At 41.7% G+C, this 19,432-nt stretch overlaps 1 protein-coding gene across 1 annotated transcript in view; it reads right to left on the reverse strand.

Annotated features, from left to right (window-relative positions):
* Positions 1–1,340: 1,340 nt before the first annotated feature.
* The window catches only part of tbl3 (transducin beta like 3), a 77,324-nt gene continuing 59,232 nt past the window's right edge, over positions 1,341–19,432 (reverse strand). The window contains exons 20-23 of the mRNA XM_068055758.1: positions 9,852–9,923; positions 3,994–4,152; positions 3,035–3,125; positions 1,341–2,624 (exon numbers count right to left, since the gene is read on the reverse strand). Coding sequence (XP_067911859.1) covers positions 2,285–2,624; positions 3,035–3,125; positions 3,994–4,152; positions 9,852–9,923 — 662 coding nt within the window. The 3' untranslated portion in view covers positions 1,341–2,284. The remainder of the gene's footprint in view (positions 2,625–3,034; positions 3,126–3,993; positions 4,153–9,851; positions 9,924–19,432) is intronic.

The raw sequence follows: 19,432 nt of genomic DNA on the forward strand, positions 1-19,432 counted from the left end.
AACTGAAAGGGATTCCACTTCCTCAATGGCCACTTAGTGTGTGACCATAGCCAGAGAATCATGCAGATCAATGCCCAATATCCTAGCAGCAGTCATGATGACTTAATTCTGTGCAATCCACTGTGCCAGCTGCATTTGAACCTTTGAGTCACCAAAGTAAATGAAAGAGTGGCTACAGACAAGAGTTGTCCACTGACAACATGGCTCATGCACATGTCCATAGCATGCGTACAATGAAAGCTATGCTGCCACGCGAAATGTGATAGAGCAGAACACTTCCATTGCCTAGACCACTCTGGAGGAGTCCTGCAGTATGCGGCAGAGCGGGGGGTCAAGACTTGTAGTGGTCTGCTGCATGCCGCACAATCTGGTTAGCATGAGGGCACAGACCTTGCCACCAGCTCAGGAGCATGAGGAGGAGAAGGAAGAGACAACCTAGACAGCCTCTTCCTGGCCGGACTGTCCGTGAAGAACTCACCGGGTGTAACACCAGTAATTCTAGCACCTCAAAGGACAAGAGCAGCAGATGCATGGGAACATCACCACCTGCAAGTTCCCGTCCAAGTCACACACCATCCTGACTTGGAACTATATCGCCGTTCCTTCACTGTCGCCAAGTCAAAATCCTGGAACTCCCTTCCTAATAGCACTGTGAGTGTACCTACCTCACATGGACTGCAGCAGTTCAAGAAGGCAGCTCACCACCACCTTCTCAAGGGCAATTAGGGATGGGCAATAAATGCTAGCCTAGCCTGCGATGCCCACATCCCATGAATGAATTTTTAAAAATTGCAACCCCAATTCCCCATTCACTAACACTCCCAAACCTTACCTTCCTCTCTCACTGACCATTATAGCATTTGCTTGCCCACATGACAAAAAAAAGTAACCACAAAATAAACATTCCCAACCAAATTTATAAGTGAAATCATGCCATATTGTATACTGTCACTGTATGTCAGTGATGGAAGGGGTGCTGACAAGGAAGCATGCTTTGTCTTGGATGGTGACGAGCTTCTTGGATATTGTTGGAGCTGCACTCATCCAGGCAAGTGCTGACTTGTGCTTTATAGATGACAGGCTGTGGGAGTTAGATGAGTTACTCCCCGCAGAGTTCCCATCCTCTGACTTGTTCCTTTAGCCACTGTATTTATATGACTGGTCCAGTTAAGTCTGGCTCACCCCCAAAAACGGGCATCAGAAGCAAGGGACACTTAATTGCGCATCGTGATCCCTACGCCTATTTGTGGGGGCTATGTAATTCTGGCCCCTATGGTAATGACAATGATCATATCTCCTTAGGTTTCCTCGTAAGCTACAGATAAATAAGCACAAAAATATTTAGAGTTTTAAAAAAATTGCATTTGCTGAAAATCTGAACTATTAACTGGAAATGTACAGCATGTCGATCAGAAAGAGAAACATTACAGGTGGGACCCTTCATCAGAATTCTTCCAAAATGTTTGAAGTGCTACGCAATATGCCAGATGAAAACTGTTTGTGGAATTATAGCAGTCAACTGCTTGAGTGACTGGGTGCTTGACACTACCATAGGGTCAGATATGAAGAATTTTGGCTGCAATTTTAACAACCAACATTATTTGACCTGAATAATCACATGTAGTCCATACATTTTGCAGATTCGAAGACAGGGCTTACAGAAATGAGAGGGGGAGATGGGTAACTGCTTTCTACTCGGATTTAGTTTTGAATATATACATTTTTCCGTTTTACATCAATGTACATCAACTTCAATAAAACTGCAAATTAAAATGCATCCTTCTGTAGTTTAGAAGTACTGACAAATACAGTACTAAAGCTCAGAACAAACAGAATATTTAAATACTGATAAATATGAAGAGATAAATTGCAATCGAGTCTTTTTCAATATCACTAAAGCAAGCTAATATGAGCTGTAATAATACTACATTCAAATAGGTTTTACAGCATGAGAACCAATGTTTTATCCAGTGATTAGACAGAAACCATAATTAAATAGGTTTAGCATCATGGAGACTTTATTATAAAACTTATAAAATATAAAATTATAATGGTCTGTGTGTTTTTAAGACATTACTACTTTCACAGAAATGAAAGGAATTTGTAATTCAATATATGTGACTTAAAACAAAATGTCATGGCATTCAGCTTCAAAACCGGAACTGCTGAATCAAACACAAATCAATTAACACGAAGGGATTTTACAGAACGTGAAGATTACAGCACATCAGAAGCCCTGATGCAGCATCAGTTCATTTTGCCAGATTTGGTTTTCTTGCTAACGCTAGGTTGCCTTTAGTTTCGTTTTTCTTACAGTTGCCTTTGCTATTAGATTGTTGGATTTTCCTTCTTCCTCTGAATCAATCTCACTTTCTGTTGAAGGCTCCAGATTCTCTTTGAAGTGCTCACTAGGGGGTCGGAGGTGCTTTTCCTTGTTGCCATTTCCTTTGTTTGATGCACTAGTGTCACTGTCGCTATCCTCGCTTTTCTCAGACAGCTGGTCCTTGCTCCCCTGGATGCGATCGTATATTGGTGTGACTGCTACTTTTTTGGCCTCATTAGCTGCCTTGTCCATTGGAAAGAATGGCTCAATCTCCATTTCTTCAGTTTGTGAATCAGAGTCACTAGGAAAAAAAGTCAGATTTTGAAAATAACTAGAGTACCAATAACTTGATGACAAGTAGGGGGAAATATCAGATTTTGAGGGGGCAGGACATCAAAGGTAGAGCTAAGGGATGCAAGATTTTAACCAAATTTTTTTCCCATTTTGAACTTCATGCACATCCCTATCCTTCCCATCCTCAAACTTTGCTCAATCTTTATGGCATGAGTGTTTTCTCAAACAATTCCAATTAGTTAAACTATAAGTGGTCTTATGCTGTGACATGCATCCAATAGAAGCTGAAACTATACCAACCCATTTCACTTTGGAATGAACAATAGATACGAATTTTGCAATCAACACCACCACCAAGTTAAGTGCAAACTCTGTCGTACCACTCCTCTTTTTAAGTTATTTACAGCTTGTACATACCTAGATTGACCAGTCAGCCTCATATTCTGCCACATATAATCCAAAAACATAGAGGCCTGCAACAATCTGCTGACTCTCTGGAAATGTCGCTCTGCAAGTATTCAATAAAAGGCAATGAATTTCAGAGAACTAATTACAATGCAGGAAAATTCAGTTCCAGATACTTTCAGGCCTTGCCTAAAACTGATGTAAAATTAATAAACATTTTAGGAGCATATTCTACGAATAAGAGAACAGATTCAATGAAGGAATAATAAAAAGCCTGGAGGAAATGTCTGGTGACACTTGAGGCTCAGGCCTCCTCAGGCAAGGAATACTGGATGTGCATAGACTAAAGACTAGCAAAGGGGAAGGGAAAACACAAGAACTTTACTTTAAAAATTACATTCACGATAATTGCTTTCAGCCAAAAAAAAATTTTTTAAAAGTGATCATTAAAAATTCCAGATGGTTGTGGTTTCAAGGTCCTAACCGAAAGCAACCCAGGAAGTCGGATTTAAATCTGGTCTCATCAGCTTACACAATATTTTTGACCAGAGTTGCTAACAGGTTTGTAACACGATCCCCGAGGCAAGCTTCTTGTGCAACTTAACAGTGTAACATGAAGTATTTCTTAACATGGGGTTAGGGACAGCAATGAAACATCCAGATTTCCCTCGATCACTATCCTAGGATCCTTGCTAGAAAGGTTTACAAGAGGAATTGGGCGAGGACAAGGTTTGGCTTACATGTGATGCACTGCACCCCTTCGATGATTTAACGCTTTACTAGCAATTCACCAGATAGACTCACAGACCTGAGGAAGGGGGCACTAAGGTGCGAAAGAGGAAATGAACTGAACAAAACATGCACATTTTATAAATTAAATATTTCTTCAACCAAGAAATAATGAAGAGTGTGCGTAAGTACATATAATAAAATCAAAATAAAAGAACTCAACAGGACAATAGTCAAATTACCAGTATAGGGGATTAGTCCCTCTACAGCACTCTTAATCCCATTGTATCGAAGAAGTTGTTCAGGAGTTTCATTTCGTAGAAGGATCTGAACAATGGATTGAGCTTCATGACAGTTTTTAGAGTTTGTGTTCCATATCATGCAGAATTTTAACACAGACTCTAAGGAAAATAAAGCAAATAAATCATCGTCGTTTTTAAATGTAGTCTTATTACAAGTTGTGGCCTCTTGGGACATTTGCTGGAAATACAGATTATGATTTTGTAACAGACAATATAGCCATATCAGACGGTGCAACAAAAGCCATAGACCTGGAGTTCCTGCGAAGCTGTGCCTTTTTCCCCGCCCCCACCCCGCAAGTCCAAAATTGGTGTAACCAGCTCAAAGGATTACTGAATTTCAAGCGCAAATTGGGTTTCTGCAACCTTTTGCACTAGTTTGAAAAACATCGTACTGGAAGCTGGCCCTGCACACAGATCGAATCAACCATCATTGCGAATTTCCACTAATTATGCCCATTTGCAGGCCTTCAAGGAGGCTCTTAAAGTTAAGATTTTTAGGCACAAGTACATTTGAATATTATCTTTAATTTACTAAAAAACTGACTACTGTATGAAGTAACTAGAAATCATGCTACTCATTGATGGTGGACCAGACACACATTAAAAATGCTTATTTTGCTGTAATGAACCCACTTTCAGCTGTATTAATAAAACTGCATCAGGTTATCACTCTTCTAAAAGGCTGCCCGACTGCACTGGGTCATGGAAGATTTTACCTTTGGCGACATACAAATTAGTTTTAATCAAAATTTGAGCAAAAAAAAAAAACTGTCTGAAAACCCAGTGTGATCTCGAGCATAATTTGTGCCCAAAGCAGAAACACTTGGCCTTCGCCAAATGATTCAGACGGAGCGGCCAATCATTGCCTGGTGAGCCAAAGTAAGAAGCTGTTGTGATTTAGTTCTCGAGTCTCTCAATTCCAGAAAGTATAACTGCCTATGCTCTCATCATTGGCATGTCAGCCAGTTTTCTGTTCCCAACAACTAAACTGAAAGAAAAAGTGATAAATCCAAGGATTGGGAGCAATTTAGAATCCAAGGAATGACCAAGAAACTGATAAAGAAAGGGAACAGAGAATATGAATACAAGCTAGCAAGAAACATAAAGACGGACTGTAAAAGCTCCTTTAGGTACGTGAAAAGGAAAAGATTAGCAAGGGCAAACGTGGGTCCATTACAGGCAGAGACAGAAGAATTTATAATGGAGAATAGGGAAATGGCGGAGAAACTAAACAATTACTTTTGTGTCTGTCTTCACAGAGGAAGATACAGAAAATCTCCCAGAAATATAAGGGAACCAAGGGACTTGTGAAAATGAGGAACGGAAAAATTTAGCATTAATAATGAGGTAATACTCGAAAAATTAACCGGATTGAAGGTTGATAAATCCCCTGGATCAGATAAACTACATCCCAGAGAGTGGAAAGAGGTGGCTATAGAGATAGTGGATGCATTGGTGGTTATCTTTCAAAATTCTATAGATTCTAGAAAAGGTTCCTGCAAACTGGAAAGTTGCAAATGCAACCCCACTATTTAAGAAAGGAGGGAGAGAGAAAACAGAGAACTACAGACCTGTTAGTTTGTCAGTAGTAGGAAAATGTTAGAATCTACTATAAAGTATGTGATAACTGGACATTTAGAAAATAATGATATAATTGGGCAGAGTCAACATGGATTTATGAAAAGAAAATCATGTTTGACAAACCTGTTGGAGTTTTTTTGAGGATGTTACTTGTAGCATGAGGAGAACCAGTGGGATGTACTGTGTTTGGATTTTCAAAAGGTTTTTGATAAGGTCCCACACAGGAGGTTAGTAAATAAAATTAGAGCACATGGGATTGGGGTTAATATACTGCTGTGGATTGAGAATTGGTTAACAGACAGAAAACAGAGTAGAAATAAACAGGTCATTCTCAGTTACTAGTGGGGTACTGCAAAGATCAGGGCTGGGGCCACAACTGTTCACAATCTATATAATTGATTTGGATGTGGGGACCAAATGTAATATTTCAAAATTTGTTGTTGACACAAAACTAGGTGGGAATGCAAGCTGTGAGGAGGATGCAAGGAGGCTTCAAGGAGATTTAGGCAAGCTAAGTGAATGGGCAAGAACATGGCAAATCGAATATAATGTGTGAAGTGATACACTTCGCTAGAAAAAACAGAAAGGCAGACTATTTCTCAAATGGAGAGAGGTTAGGAAGTGTTGATATCGAAAGCAGGGTTGTCCAACCTTTTCCCGTGGGGGGGGCCACATTACAATTTTTATCTTACAAAGGGGTTGGTGAGTCAATTCGGAAAGATAAATGCATTAAAAATTTATCTTACCATTAATTAAAACAGCAAATGTGCATTTTTGTGAAGAAGCTTTAAATGAGGTTAATTTATTGACTTACATTCACATTACAACATTGGACACTGATTTAGTGAGAAACCTGGCCTTTTTCGCTTGCACAAGTAGACAATGTTTGCCAGCAAACTTGAATGTGGAGTTTTCCAGATAGATGTCCATCTGTCAGGAGTGATCTTAATCACACTCTCTCCCAGTCCCCTCCACCGCCACTGCCCCCCGGTCTCCCCTCCACCCCTTCTGTCTCTCACTCTTTTTCTCTGCGCCCGCCCGCACGCCGGCCTCCCACTCTCTGCGCCCGCACGCCGGCCTCCCACTCTCTGCGCCCGCACGCCGTCGAGCCAGTTCTGCCATTTGTTGGATCATGCCAGGTTTGCCCCTCAACTCCATTTACCTGCCTTTGTACAATATCCCTTGATACCCTTACCTAACAAAAAAATCTATCGATCTCAGTCTTGAAAATTTCCATTGACCCAGCATCCACAGCCTTTTGGGGGAAGAGAGCTCCAGATTTCATCTTCCTTTTATTTGGAAACGTACTTCAAATGGCCGACATCTAGTTTCAAGATGATGCCTTTTTTTTCTGGATTACTTTGCTAGAGGAAATTGTCTCTATTGAATCCCTTAATCATTTTAAATACCTTGATTAGATCACCTCTCAATCTCCAAAACACAAAGGAATATAAGGCACGTTTATGCAACCTGGTCTCATAATTTAATCCTTTAAGCCCTGGTATCATTCTGCTGAAACTATGCTATACTCCTTCCTGAGGTTTGGTGCCCAAAACTGAATACCATATTCCAGATGGAACTTGATTAAGGCTCTGTATGGTTGAAGCATAATTTCCTCACTTTTGAACACAAATCCCCTTGAGATAAAGCCCAGTAATCCATTATTCTTTATGACTGCTTTTTGTAGCTGTGCACTAGCTTTTAGTGACGTGTACACAGAGCTGCAGAAGAGCAAAAGGATTTAGGTGTCCGAGTCTCTCAACATTAAGAAAACATTCTGATTTGTCTCTCAGATCCAAAATGGATGACCTCACACATTGAACTTTTGCCCACTCACTTAGTCCCTTTGTAACTTTCTTATAACCCGTATTTTAGAGCATGGCCACCCGACCCGAACCTGACGGGACCTGATGACATGTGTCGGGTTCGGGTCACTCTTCCGGGTCTGGCATTCGGGTTCGGGTCGGGTCGGGTCGGGTTGGACACACTACCACCACCTCCGGTAAGTGGCTCCAATGTTAATGTACTTTTTGGGCTAGAAAGATTAGAGTCATCGAGTTTTCCAGCACAGAAACAGGTCCTTCGGCCCAACGCGCCTGCGCCGACCATCAAGCACCCATCCTAACTGATCCCATTTCCCCAAACTTGGCCCGTAGCCTTGGATGTTATGCCTTTTCAAGTGCTCATCCAAATACTTCTTGAATGTCATGAGTGTTCCTGCCTCTACCACCTCTTCAGGCAGTGTGTTCCATATTCCAACCACCCTCTGGGTGAAAAATTTCTTCCTCAACTCCCCTCTAAACCTGCTGCACCTTACCTTAAATCTATGCCCCCTGGTTATTGACCCCTCCGCTAAGGGAAAAAGTTTCTTCCTATCTATCCTATCAATGCCCTTCATAATTTTGTATACTTCAATCAGGTCCTCCCTCAGCCTTCTCCGCTCCAAGGAAAACAACCCCAGCCTATCCAGTCTGTCTTCCTGGTTGAAATGCTCCAGCCCAGGCAACATCCTGGTGAATCTCCTCTGCACCCTCTCCATTGCAATCACATCCTTCCTATAGCGACCAGAATGGTACACAGTACTCCAGCTGTGGCCTAACCAGCGTTTTAGACAGCTCCATCATAACCTCCCTGTTCTTATATTCTATGCCTCGGCTAATAAAGGCAAGTATCCCATATGCCTTCCTAACCGCCTTATCTACCTGTGCTGTTGCCTTCAGTGATCTATACCCCAAGGTCCCTCTGAACTCCCTAGGGTCCTAGCATCCATTATATATTCCCTTGCCTTGTTAGGCCTCCCAAAATGCATCACCTCACACTTCTCAGGATTAAACTCCATTTGCCACTGCTCCGCCCATCTTAACAGCCCATCTATATCGTCCTGTAGTCTAAGGCTTTCCTCCTCACTATTTACGACACCACCAATTGTCGTGTCATCTGCAAACTTACTGATCATGCCTCCTATATTCATGTCTAATTCATTAATGTACACTACAAACAGCAAGGGTCCCAGCACCGATCCCTGCGGTACAACACTGGTCACAGGCTTCCGCTTGCTAAAACAACCCTCCAAATTACCCTGGATCCCATGGACTTTTACTTTCTTAACCAATCTCCCATACAGGACCTTATCAAAAGCCTTACGGAAGTCCATGTAGACTACATCAACTGCTTTACCCTCATCTACACCTCTAGTCACCTCCTCGAAAAATTCAATCAAATTTGTTAGACACGATCTCCCCCTGACAAAGCCATGTTGACTATGCCCGATTAATCCCTGCTTCTCCAAGTGGAGATTAATCCTGTCTCAGAATTTTTTCCAATAATTTCCCTACTACTGACGTTAGACTCACCGACATGGTTTATCCCTGCTACCCTTCTTGAATAATGGTACCACATTCGCTGTCCTCCACTCCTCTGGTACCTCTCCTGTGGCCAGAGAGGATCTGAAAATTTGTGTCAGAGCCCCCGCTATCTCCTCCCTTGCCTCACATAGCAGCCTGGGATACATCTCATCTGGGCCTGGGGATTTATCCACCTTTAAGCCCGCTAATACAGCTAATACCTCCTCCTTTTCAATGCTAATTTGATCAAGTATATCTCAATCCCCTTCCCTGATTACGACACCTACATCATCCCTCTCCATAGTGAACACAGATGAAAAGTAATTGTTCCAAACCTCACCTATGTCCTCTGGCTCCACACACAGATTGCCTCTATGATCCCTAATGGGCCCAACTTTTTCCCTGGTTATCCTCTTGCCCCTAACATACTTATAAAACGCCTTGGGATTTTCCTTTATTTTGTCTGCCAGTGATTTTTCATGCCCCCTCTTCGCTCCCCTAATAATTTTTATTTATTTATTTAAGTGCTCCCCTACACTTTCTATACTCCTCTAGGACCTCCGCTGTCTTCAGCACTCTGAATCTGCCATACGCCTCCTTTTTTTTCTTTAACATTTCAAAGGTTGTTTAGTTACAGCTTTTTTAAGCTTGTGCAGAGAAGTAAAAGTGAAAACGGAAGGTAGGTTAACTGATGGTCGGGTCGGGCGGGGCGCGGGAAAAAAAAATGAAAGGACTCGGGTCGGGCTCGGATCGAGGTTCATTTGCAGACTAGAGCCAGCCTTTACCGTATTTTCTGTTTGAATTTCATATCTGCTGCACCTCCAACTTTTTCAACAGGAAATATTCATGACAGAAGGAAATTCACACCCATACCTTTCTGATCTTGTCGCAACTTGAGTATTGTTGATTGCAGCCTTTCTTGTCCAGATGCTTCACCAAGAATAGCTATTAATAAATAGGGGCAAATAATTACTTCATGTTAATATGCATAAACTTTCCATGCAGAATATTTTTTTAAAAGTTTAATTTGATTCCTGCAAATATGAATCATTGCTCAAGCGATGGCTACAATTTGTATGGTTTATGTTTAAAAAAAATATATTGAAAAAGTTACATTTTACAAGAAAATTAAGTACTTTAACACAAATTACAATAGGTTTGGAAATATTTTTCTGATAATCTATGGTAATGTTTAGGCCTATATCTGTACTGCCTGACTTGGAATTTTAAATTTACGGTATTTATAAAATGCTAAATAACAGGTTGTATGAAAAGCAGACCATCAGTCGGGAAACTAGGCTGGATGCTATGGTAATTTGAAATGTTAATTAGCTACCCAAAGAGAGGCATGATGGTATCAGAACTGATTATTTTTATATGCAGCTTTGAAACAATGGAAGTACCCCAGGAGGTCACTCAGTTGAAATGGTTAGTCATTAATAAGCATTTTAGGCAATCAAAAAAGATGGTGCTCGTTTTGATGCTCATCGTCAACCAATTTGGCTTAATTGAACAATGAAAAGCATAGTATTTTTCCGCCTGTTTAAGGGAAAATTCAATTTGGAGTCCTTTGTAGTTGACAGCTTGGCAGAACAAACTTCTGATGTCACAATCTTAAAGGAGCTTGCTTACTCTTTCAGTCTCTGAAACGCAGAGAGGGCAAGAGGACCAGAACAGCCTGTAACTGGAATTAAGGGCCAGCTAACTTTAATAAAGCTAGCTGGAAAGTGATCTTGTGCCTGGAGCGTCTTTAATGTTTTTTCATGAACTGAGGAGCCTGGGAAATTGACAGATCTCACTATGAAGACTATTCTGCTCATTCATGCATTTTATACAAGATAAATTAATTTGTTGGTTTGTAATTTTGTCAGGTCTCCATAGAGTGGTTTTCAGTTTGCTTTCTGTAAAACCAGGAGAGAGAGGCAAGACAGTAAATTTATACAGCAATAGCTTATTTACAATCCTTGGGCCACACAATCATTTAACTAGACATTGTTCAATAAGCAATGGACTCTGGATTATGGAGACACTAGGACAACGTACAGGAGTGACAGGCAGAGCTGAACCAGAGAGAGACTAATGAGTGCAAAAATTTGAAAATTGTGACACCTGGTAAACAGAATTAGTTTTATCAGGCTGAACTTTTGTCTTTTAGCCAGCTTTGTAAGTATTTTCCAGTTCAGACCAATGAACTGCGTGCAGGTCAATCTCCAGGAGATTACAATAAAACAACAGTGCTTTGCTTAGTTCTCACAGCAATCCAAAACCTCTGCTAACTTACTCATCCCTTCTACACATCTGATTCACATGGTCCATTATCTTAAAATGGACATAAAAATAATAAATTAAAGAAAAATTAGGTGAAATTCAAAATGAAAAAGCCTCAGGACATGAATACCAAACTGAGAAATTATACACCAGGGTTGTTCCCCAAGCCAACAATCGATATTTTACATATAGGAATGCACACAACCCGAAAAGACCATTGAGAGACAGAAAGGCCCAGTGTTTAGGAAACATCACGGGGCAACTTTAGACTTCCACCCGAAATGGGTTAAAAGCTGATGTTAGGAGGCCTAAAACATTTTCGGGTGGACCTAATTTGACTGCTGCTGGCAAAGCTGCAGAACATCCCAATGTTGCTCATAATTTTGGGCAGGCAGGAAATCGGCCAGCTCTTACACAGGGTCAGCTGCCCCACCTCCAACCTTCCTTTCCCCTCAAGTCCTTGAATATATTATCACCTCCCAAATCCATTCCCATTCATTGGGCTGGAGATGGAAGTTGTGGGGGTGGTTGGGGGTAGAAGAGGAAAAAAAAGAGGGGACACGATTCTGACTCGAGTCTGAGCTGACAGCAGCACGCAATATTTTAGTAGAACCATGTGGAGCACTCCTGTTCCTTCCAGTCCCAAATGAATAAAATGAATGTTGGGGCCTTTTCTTGAACTGCGCAAGGCCTGGTGTAAATGGACAGACTGAGGGTCACTCACATGCCTCTCATTTGTATCTGAAAATCGCAAACAGGGTTCTACAACTGCCATAGGATCCTGATTTGCACAGTTAAGCAGCCTGCCACCTGATACAGGCAAGTATGCTGCTTGCAAATTGCATCAGCAGATTTTAGGCATCAATGGAGCAGCCAAGGTCCATCATCACAATTTGCAACTGCCAGCATCAGCCTGTTGCTCAGACAAGAATTGGGTAGCCAAAAGTTAAAATCACCCCCATATCTCCCAATACCATTATGAAACTTTACCCTTATCCAACTCTCTCAAGTGTTGATACAATCAGTCGCACTGTCCCAATGGGTATTCCACTCCATCTATTAACACCCCATCTCAATCCAAGCTGCCTTTCCCCCCCCACTCTGAATGTAATCATTCCCAACTTCTGCAACCTCTTTTCATTATGCCGGACCCCCTCCCACCTGTTAAAATAGTTGACCTTCACTGCACCCCGTTAATATTGGGATGTAGCATGGTGATAAAATGATGGCTGCTGAAGCAACACTCCTGACATATGTATGTATTGCTGTTAAAAATTGTGACAAATAGACCCAAGAAAGATTGAATTCATTGGAATTCTTTATAGTTGTATACTTCAAATATTGTTAACAAGAGATTCTACTACACTAACTTCCAAATGAATGAGTCAGAGAGTGCAGTAGGTATGATTAAAGTGAAAAAACCTCAAGGATGTAAGCATACAAAAAATGACCAGCAGGAAAAGACTCGCTGGCCCATCAAGCCCGCACACACATGATGCCTGGAGCATCATGACTGGATGCTTCTTTCCTCCCAACATCCCACAGCCATGTACTTACCTGGGAAAGGCAAAAGACAAGACTGGATGACTGACTATCCTCTGAGCCATCAGGATGAATGATAATTTACCCTCAAACTGACCTGTAATCTATCCACACCACAGATCCTCCCAATTTATCTTTCCACACGACTGTATTAAACATTACAACAATGCAAACAACATAGGCAAAATAGTGATAAGATTGTTCATGAAACGTGCAGTGACAATCTAGTGAACCAATCAAACTGATGTATATAGAAGTCACACACATATACACACATTATTTGTCTCAATATTAATCACCAGGCTGCATGATGAAGTTAATCATTTGAAATTGCTAACGCACAAGGGGATGAGTTTGTTGTTCCAGGCATTTCCATTAAAGCATCTGATGCAGGCTGACTGTTGCTCATGTAAAGCTTTTCTCACAGATGTCTATTCCAAGTTACGAGAATGTATCATGACCATTGTCATTTTAAAATAGTAATTTGTAAGCTGCTATGGATCACCTTGCTTCTGTTTAAATTTTATTTCGAAGTTAATCTGATTTGAAACAGAAATCAGTCAGAATGTCATTTACTCGTCAGACAGAGAGATCAGGGACTTACGATGGTGTATTATTCTTATTGTTCACTTTATGACCTGCTGTGCCAGATTTGTTTTAATTCATTCATGGGATGTGGAAGTCGCGGACAAGGCCAGCACTTATTGCCCATCCCCAATTGTCTGGGATGGTGCTGGTGAACCGCGTTCTTGAACCGCTGCAGCCAATGAGGTGTAGGTACACACTCAGTGTCTAGGTAGGGAAGTTCCAGGATTTTGACTAGTGATGAAGAAGGAACAGTGATATAGTTTCAAGTCAGGATGATTTATGACTTGGAGGGGGAACATGGAGGTGGTTGTGTTCCTATGCGCCTTATGGCCTTGTCCTTGGTGATGGCGATCGTTGGTTTGGGAGGTGCTGTCGAAGAAGCCTTAGCAAGTTGCTGAAATACACTTTGTAGATGATAGATACTGCAGCAACCGTGTACCAGTAGTGAATGGGGTGCCGATCAAGCGGCTGTTTTATTCTGGATGGTTTCAAGCTTCATGAGTGTTATTGGAGCTTCACCCATCCAGACAAGTGGAGAATATTCCACCACATTCCTGTAGATGATAGGCAGGCTTTGGAGAGTCAGGTGGTGAGTCACTTGCTGCAGAAGACATAGTCTCTGACTTGCTCTCGTAGCCACAGTATTTGTGTGGCTGGTCCAGTTAAAATTCTGGTCAACAGTGACTCTCGGGATGTTGATGGTGGGGGATTTGAAGATGGTAATGCCATTGAACATCAAAGGAAGGTGGTTAGACGCTCTCTGCCGGACAGTTGCGTGTCGCAAATGCGACTTGCCACTTATTAACCCAAGCCTGGAGGCTGTCCGACTCTTGCTCCACATGGGCACATATGGTTTTATTTTCTGAGGAATTATGAATGGAATGGAACACATACATACGAACATACAAATTAGGAGCAGGAGTAGGCTACTCAGCCCCTCGAGCCTGCTCCGCCATTCAACAAGATCATGGCTGATCTGATGTAACCTCAACTCCACATTCCTGCCTACCCCCAATAATCTTTCACCCCCTTGCTTATCAAGAAACTATCTAACACTGCCTTAAAAATGTTTAAAGACTCTGCTGCCACTGCCTTTTGAGGAAGAGAGTTCCAAAGACTCACGACCCTCAGGGAAAACAAAATTCTCCTCATCTTGGTCTTAAATGGGCAACCCTTTATTTGTAAACAGTGACCGCTAGTTCTAGATTCTTCCATAAGAGGGAACATCCTTTCCACACTGACCCTGTCAAGACCTCTCAGGATGTTGTATGTTTCAATCAAGTCGCCTCTTACTCTTCTAAACTCCAGTGGATACAAGCCTAGCCTGTTCAACCTTTCCTCATAAGACAACCTGCCCATTCCAGGTATTAGTCTGGTAAACCTTCTCTGAACTCCTTCCAACGCATTTACATCCTTCCTTAAATAAGGAGACCAATACTGTACACAGTGCTCCAGATGTCCTCTCACCAATGCCCTGTATAACTGAAGCATGACCTCCCTATTTTTGATTTCACTTCCCTTCACAATAAACAATAGCATTCTATTAGCTTTCCTAATTACTTGCTAAACCTACATACTAACCCTTTGTGATTCATGCACTAGGACACCCAGATCCCTCTGCAGCTCAGAGCTCTGCAATCTCTCACCATTTAGACAATATGCTTCTTTTTCATTCTTCTTGCCAAAATGGACAATTTTACATTTTCCCACATTATACTCCATTTGCCAGGTCTTTGCCCACTCAATGAACCTATCTATATCCCTTTGTAGCCTCCTTATGCCCTCTTCACAAGTTACTTTCCTACCTAGCTTTGTGTCATCAGCAAATTTAGCAACCGTACCGTCAGTCCCTTCATCCAAGTCATTATATAAATTGTAAAAAGTTGAGGCCCCAGCACAGATCCTTGTGGCATTTTACATTTATATTTTGCCAACCAAAAAATGACCCATTTATGCCTACTCACTGGTTCCTGTTAGCTAGCCAATCTTCTATCCAAGCCAAAATGTTATCCCTTACACTATGAGCTTTTATTTTCTACAATAACCTTTGATAGAGTCAGAGTATTACAGCACAGAAACATGCCCTTCGGCCCAACGCACCGGCACCGACCATCAAGCACCCGTCCTAACTAATCCCATTTCCCGAACCTGGCCTGTAACCTTGTATGTTATGGCGTTTCAAGTGCTCATCCAAATACTTCTTGAATGTCCTGAGTGTTCCTGCCTCTACCATCCATTCAGGCAGTGTGTTCCAAATTCCAACCACCCTCTGGGTGAAAAAATTCTTCCTCAACTCCCCTCTAAACCTCCTTTTTTTCTCCTTATACAATCCTCTATATCCCTTGACATCCAGGGTTCCCTTGGTCTGTTGGTCCTACTCTTCACCTTTACAGGAAAATGCTGCACCTGAACCCTCACAATTTCCCTTCTAAATGACTCCCACTGGTCTGATGTAGACTTTCCTATAAGTAGCTGCTCCCAGTTCACTTTGGCCAGATCCTGTTTTATCATATTGAAATCTGCCTTCCCCCAATTCAGTACTCTTATTTCCGGTCCCGCTATGTCCTTTTCCATAACTAACTTAAATCTTACAGAGTTATAGTCACTATCCCCGAAATGCTCTCCCACTGCCACTTCTACTATTTGTCCGGCTTCATTCCTTAGTATTACTTCCAGTACCGCCCCTCTCCTTGTGCTGGCTCAAAAAGCTCTCCTGAATGCACTTGAAGAATTCCGCCCCCTTTAACCTTTTTGCACTAATATAGGGGAAGTTGAAATCCCCTACTATTATTATTGCACCTCTGAGATTTGCCTACATATCTGCTCCTCTATCACTGCCTGACTGTTTGGAGGCCTGTAGTATACTTCCAGCCCAGTAATAGCCCCCTTTTTGTTTTTAAGTTCTATCCATATGGCCTCATTGGATGAACCTTCTAAGATATCATCCCTCCTTACGGCAGTAATTGTCTCTTTAATCAACAGTGCAATGCCACCTCCTCTTTTAGCCCCTCCTCTATCACGTCTGAAGATTCTATACCCAGGGATGTTAAGCTGCCAGTCCTGCCCCAATAATACCAATAACATATTCCCATGTGTTAATCAACGTCCTCAATTCATCTGCCTTACTAGTAAGACTCCTTGCATTAAAATGGATACAATCCAGCCTTGCATTATTTGCCTGAGCCTCAACAGGTCTACATTTACTCTGTCCTTTGGACTGACCTAGGTTCACATTTATATTTGATTGTACATCACGCCCTACTGTGCTTCCACTCTGTATCCCATCCCCCTGCAAAATTAGTTTAAACCCCCCCCAACAGCACGAGCAAACCTCCCAGCAAGGATGCTGGTCCCGTTCTGGTTCAGGTGCAATCCGTCCATTGATGTGGCACCTTATCAAGTACCTTCTGGAAATCTAAGTACAGTACATTCACCGGTTCCCCTTTCTCCACAGCAAATGTTATTTCTTCAAAGAAGTCCAATAAATTGGTTAAACATGATTTCCCTTTCACAAAACCACGTTGACTCTGCCTGATTACCCTGAAATTTTACCCTGAAAGTGCCCTGCTATAACGCCTTTAATAATAGCTTCTAACATTTTCCCTATGACAGATGTTGTTAACTGGCCTGTAATTTCCTGCTTTCTGTCTCCCTCCCTTTTTGAATAAAGGAGTTACATTGGCTATTTTCCAATCTAGTGGAACCTTCCCTGAAACTAGGGAATTTTGGAAAATTAAAATCTAAGCATCAACTATTTCACTAGCCACTTCTTTTAAGATCCTAGGATGAAGTCCATCAGGACCTAGGGACTTGTCAGCCCACAGCTCCAACAATTTGCTCAGTATTACTTCCCTGGTGATTGTAATTTTCTCGAGTTCCGTCCTCCCTTCCACTTCCTGACTTACAGATATTTCTGGGATGTTACCTGTATCCTCAATAGTGAAGACCGAAGCAAAATACCTGTTCAATTCATTTGCCATCTCCTTTTTTTCCTCTTATTAATTCCCCAGATTCACTTTCTATAGGACCAACGCTCACTTTGTTAACTCTTTTCTTTTTAAAATATCTATAGAAACTCTTACTATCTGTTTTTATATTTCTAGCCAACTTTCTCTCCAATTTCTCCCTCATTAATCTTTTCGTCGTTCTTTGATGCTTTTTATATTCTGTCCAATCTTCTGACCTGCCCCCCAACTTTGCACAATTATATGCTTTTTTTCCCAAGTTTGATGCTATCTTTAACTGTTTTAGTAAACCACAGATGGCGGGTCCTCCCCTTGGAATTTTTCTTTCTCATTGGAATGTATCTATTCTGTTTATTCTGAAATATCCCCATAAGTGTCTGCCACTGCATCTCTATTGAACTATCCCTTAACCTACTTTGTCAGTTCAATTTTATTAGCTCTGCTTTCATGCTCTTGTAACTGTCCTTCTTGAAGTTTAAAATACTAGTCTCAGACCCACTCTTCTCTCCCTCAAACTGACTGCAAAATTCAATCCTATTATGATCACTGCTGCCTAGCGGCACCTTCGCTACGAGCTCATCAATTAATCCCATCTCATTGCACAATACCAGGTCTAGTATAGCCTGCTCTCTGGTTGACTCCAGAGTGTGCAGTTCTAAGAAACTAACCCAAAAACATTTTAATGAACTCCTCATATGGGCTACCTTTGCCCATCTGATTTTTCCAGTCGATATGTAGATTAAAGTCACCCATGATTATCGCCATACCTTTCTACCAGCACCCATTATTTCTTACTTTATACTCCGTCCTACCATGTGGTTACTGTTAGGGAATCTGTACAACACTCCCACAAATTATTTCTTGCCTTTATCATTTCTCATCTAGACCCAAACCGCTTCTACATCCTGGTTTCCTGAACTTGGATCATCCTGCTCTGTTGTGCTATACCATTCTTAAGTATATGAGCCACCCCATCACCTTTTCCTAGCTTCCTGTCCTTCCGAAATGTCATGTACCCTTCACTATTCAGGTCCCAATCTATATCATCCTGCAGCCATGTCTCTGTAATGGCTACCAGATCGTACTTATTTACTTCTATTTGCGCTAATCAGTTCATCAGTTTTGTTTTGAAATGCCACGTGTATTCAGATATGGAGCCTTTAGTTTTGTCCTATTATTTTCGTAACCTCTAGCCTAGTCTGATTTACTCTTAGATTTGTACTGACTGTCCCTTCCCGTCACGGTCTGATTATCTGTTCCCATATTAATAACTTTCTCTCTTGTCTTGTCTCTACTCTTTGATTTACCACATCTTCCCAAATTTGATCCCTCGCTCCCACTATTTAGTTTAAAACCCTCTCTACTTCCCTAGTTATGCGGCTGGCTAGAACACTAGTCCCAGCACAGTTCAGGTGTAGACCGTCCCAACGGTACAGCCCCTACTTTCCCCAGTACAGGTGCCAGTGCCCACAAACCGGAACCCACTTCTACCACACCAGTCTTTGAGTCATGCATTCATTTCTCTAATATTATTTGCCCTACTCCAATTTGCATGCGGCTCAGGTAATAATCCACAGATTACCTTTGAGGTGCTGCTTCATAATTTGCAAACATCAGCAAATATCCCCACTTCTGACCTTATGACAGAATGATCGTACATGACGTCTAGGGCACTGCCCTAAAGAGCTCCTATAATGATGTCCTGGGATTGAGATGTTTCTTGATATCACGTGGCAGAAGACTGGTATCTGCGAAGATGGGGGCCTCATGAGGAGACCGAGATGGATCATCCACTCTGCCATTATTTAGGATGGGGATGCTCATGGAACCTCCTCCTCCCGTTTGCTCTTTAATTGTCCACCATCATTTACGACTGGATGTGGCAAGATTACAGAGCTTTGATCTGATCAGCTGGTTTTGGAATCGCTTAGCTCTGTCTATAACATGCTGCTTCTGCCGTTTAATATGCATGTAGTCCTGTGTTGTAGTTTCATTAGTTTGGACTTCAATTTTAGTACTCCAGGTGCTACTTGTGGCATGCTCTTCTACACGCCTCACTGAACCAGAGCTAATCCCCTAGCTTGATGGTTA

Source organism: Heterodontus francisci, chromosome 24 (genome assembly GCF_036365525.1).
Source record: "Heterodontus francisci isolate sHetFra1 chromosome 24, sHetFra1.hap1, whole genome shotgun sequence".
NCBI lineage: Eukaryota > Metazoa > Chordata > Chondrichthyes > Heterodontiformes > Heterodontidae > Heterodontus > Heterodontus francisci.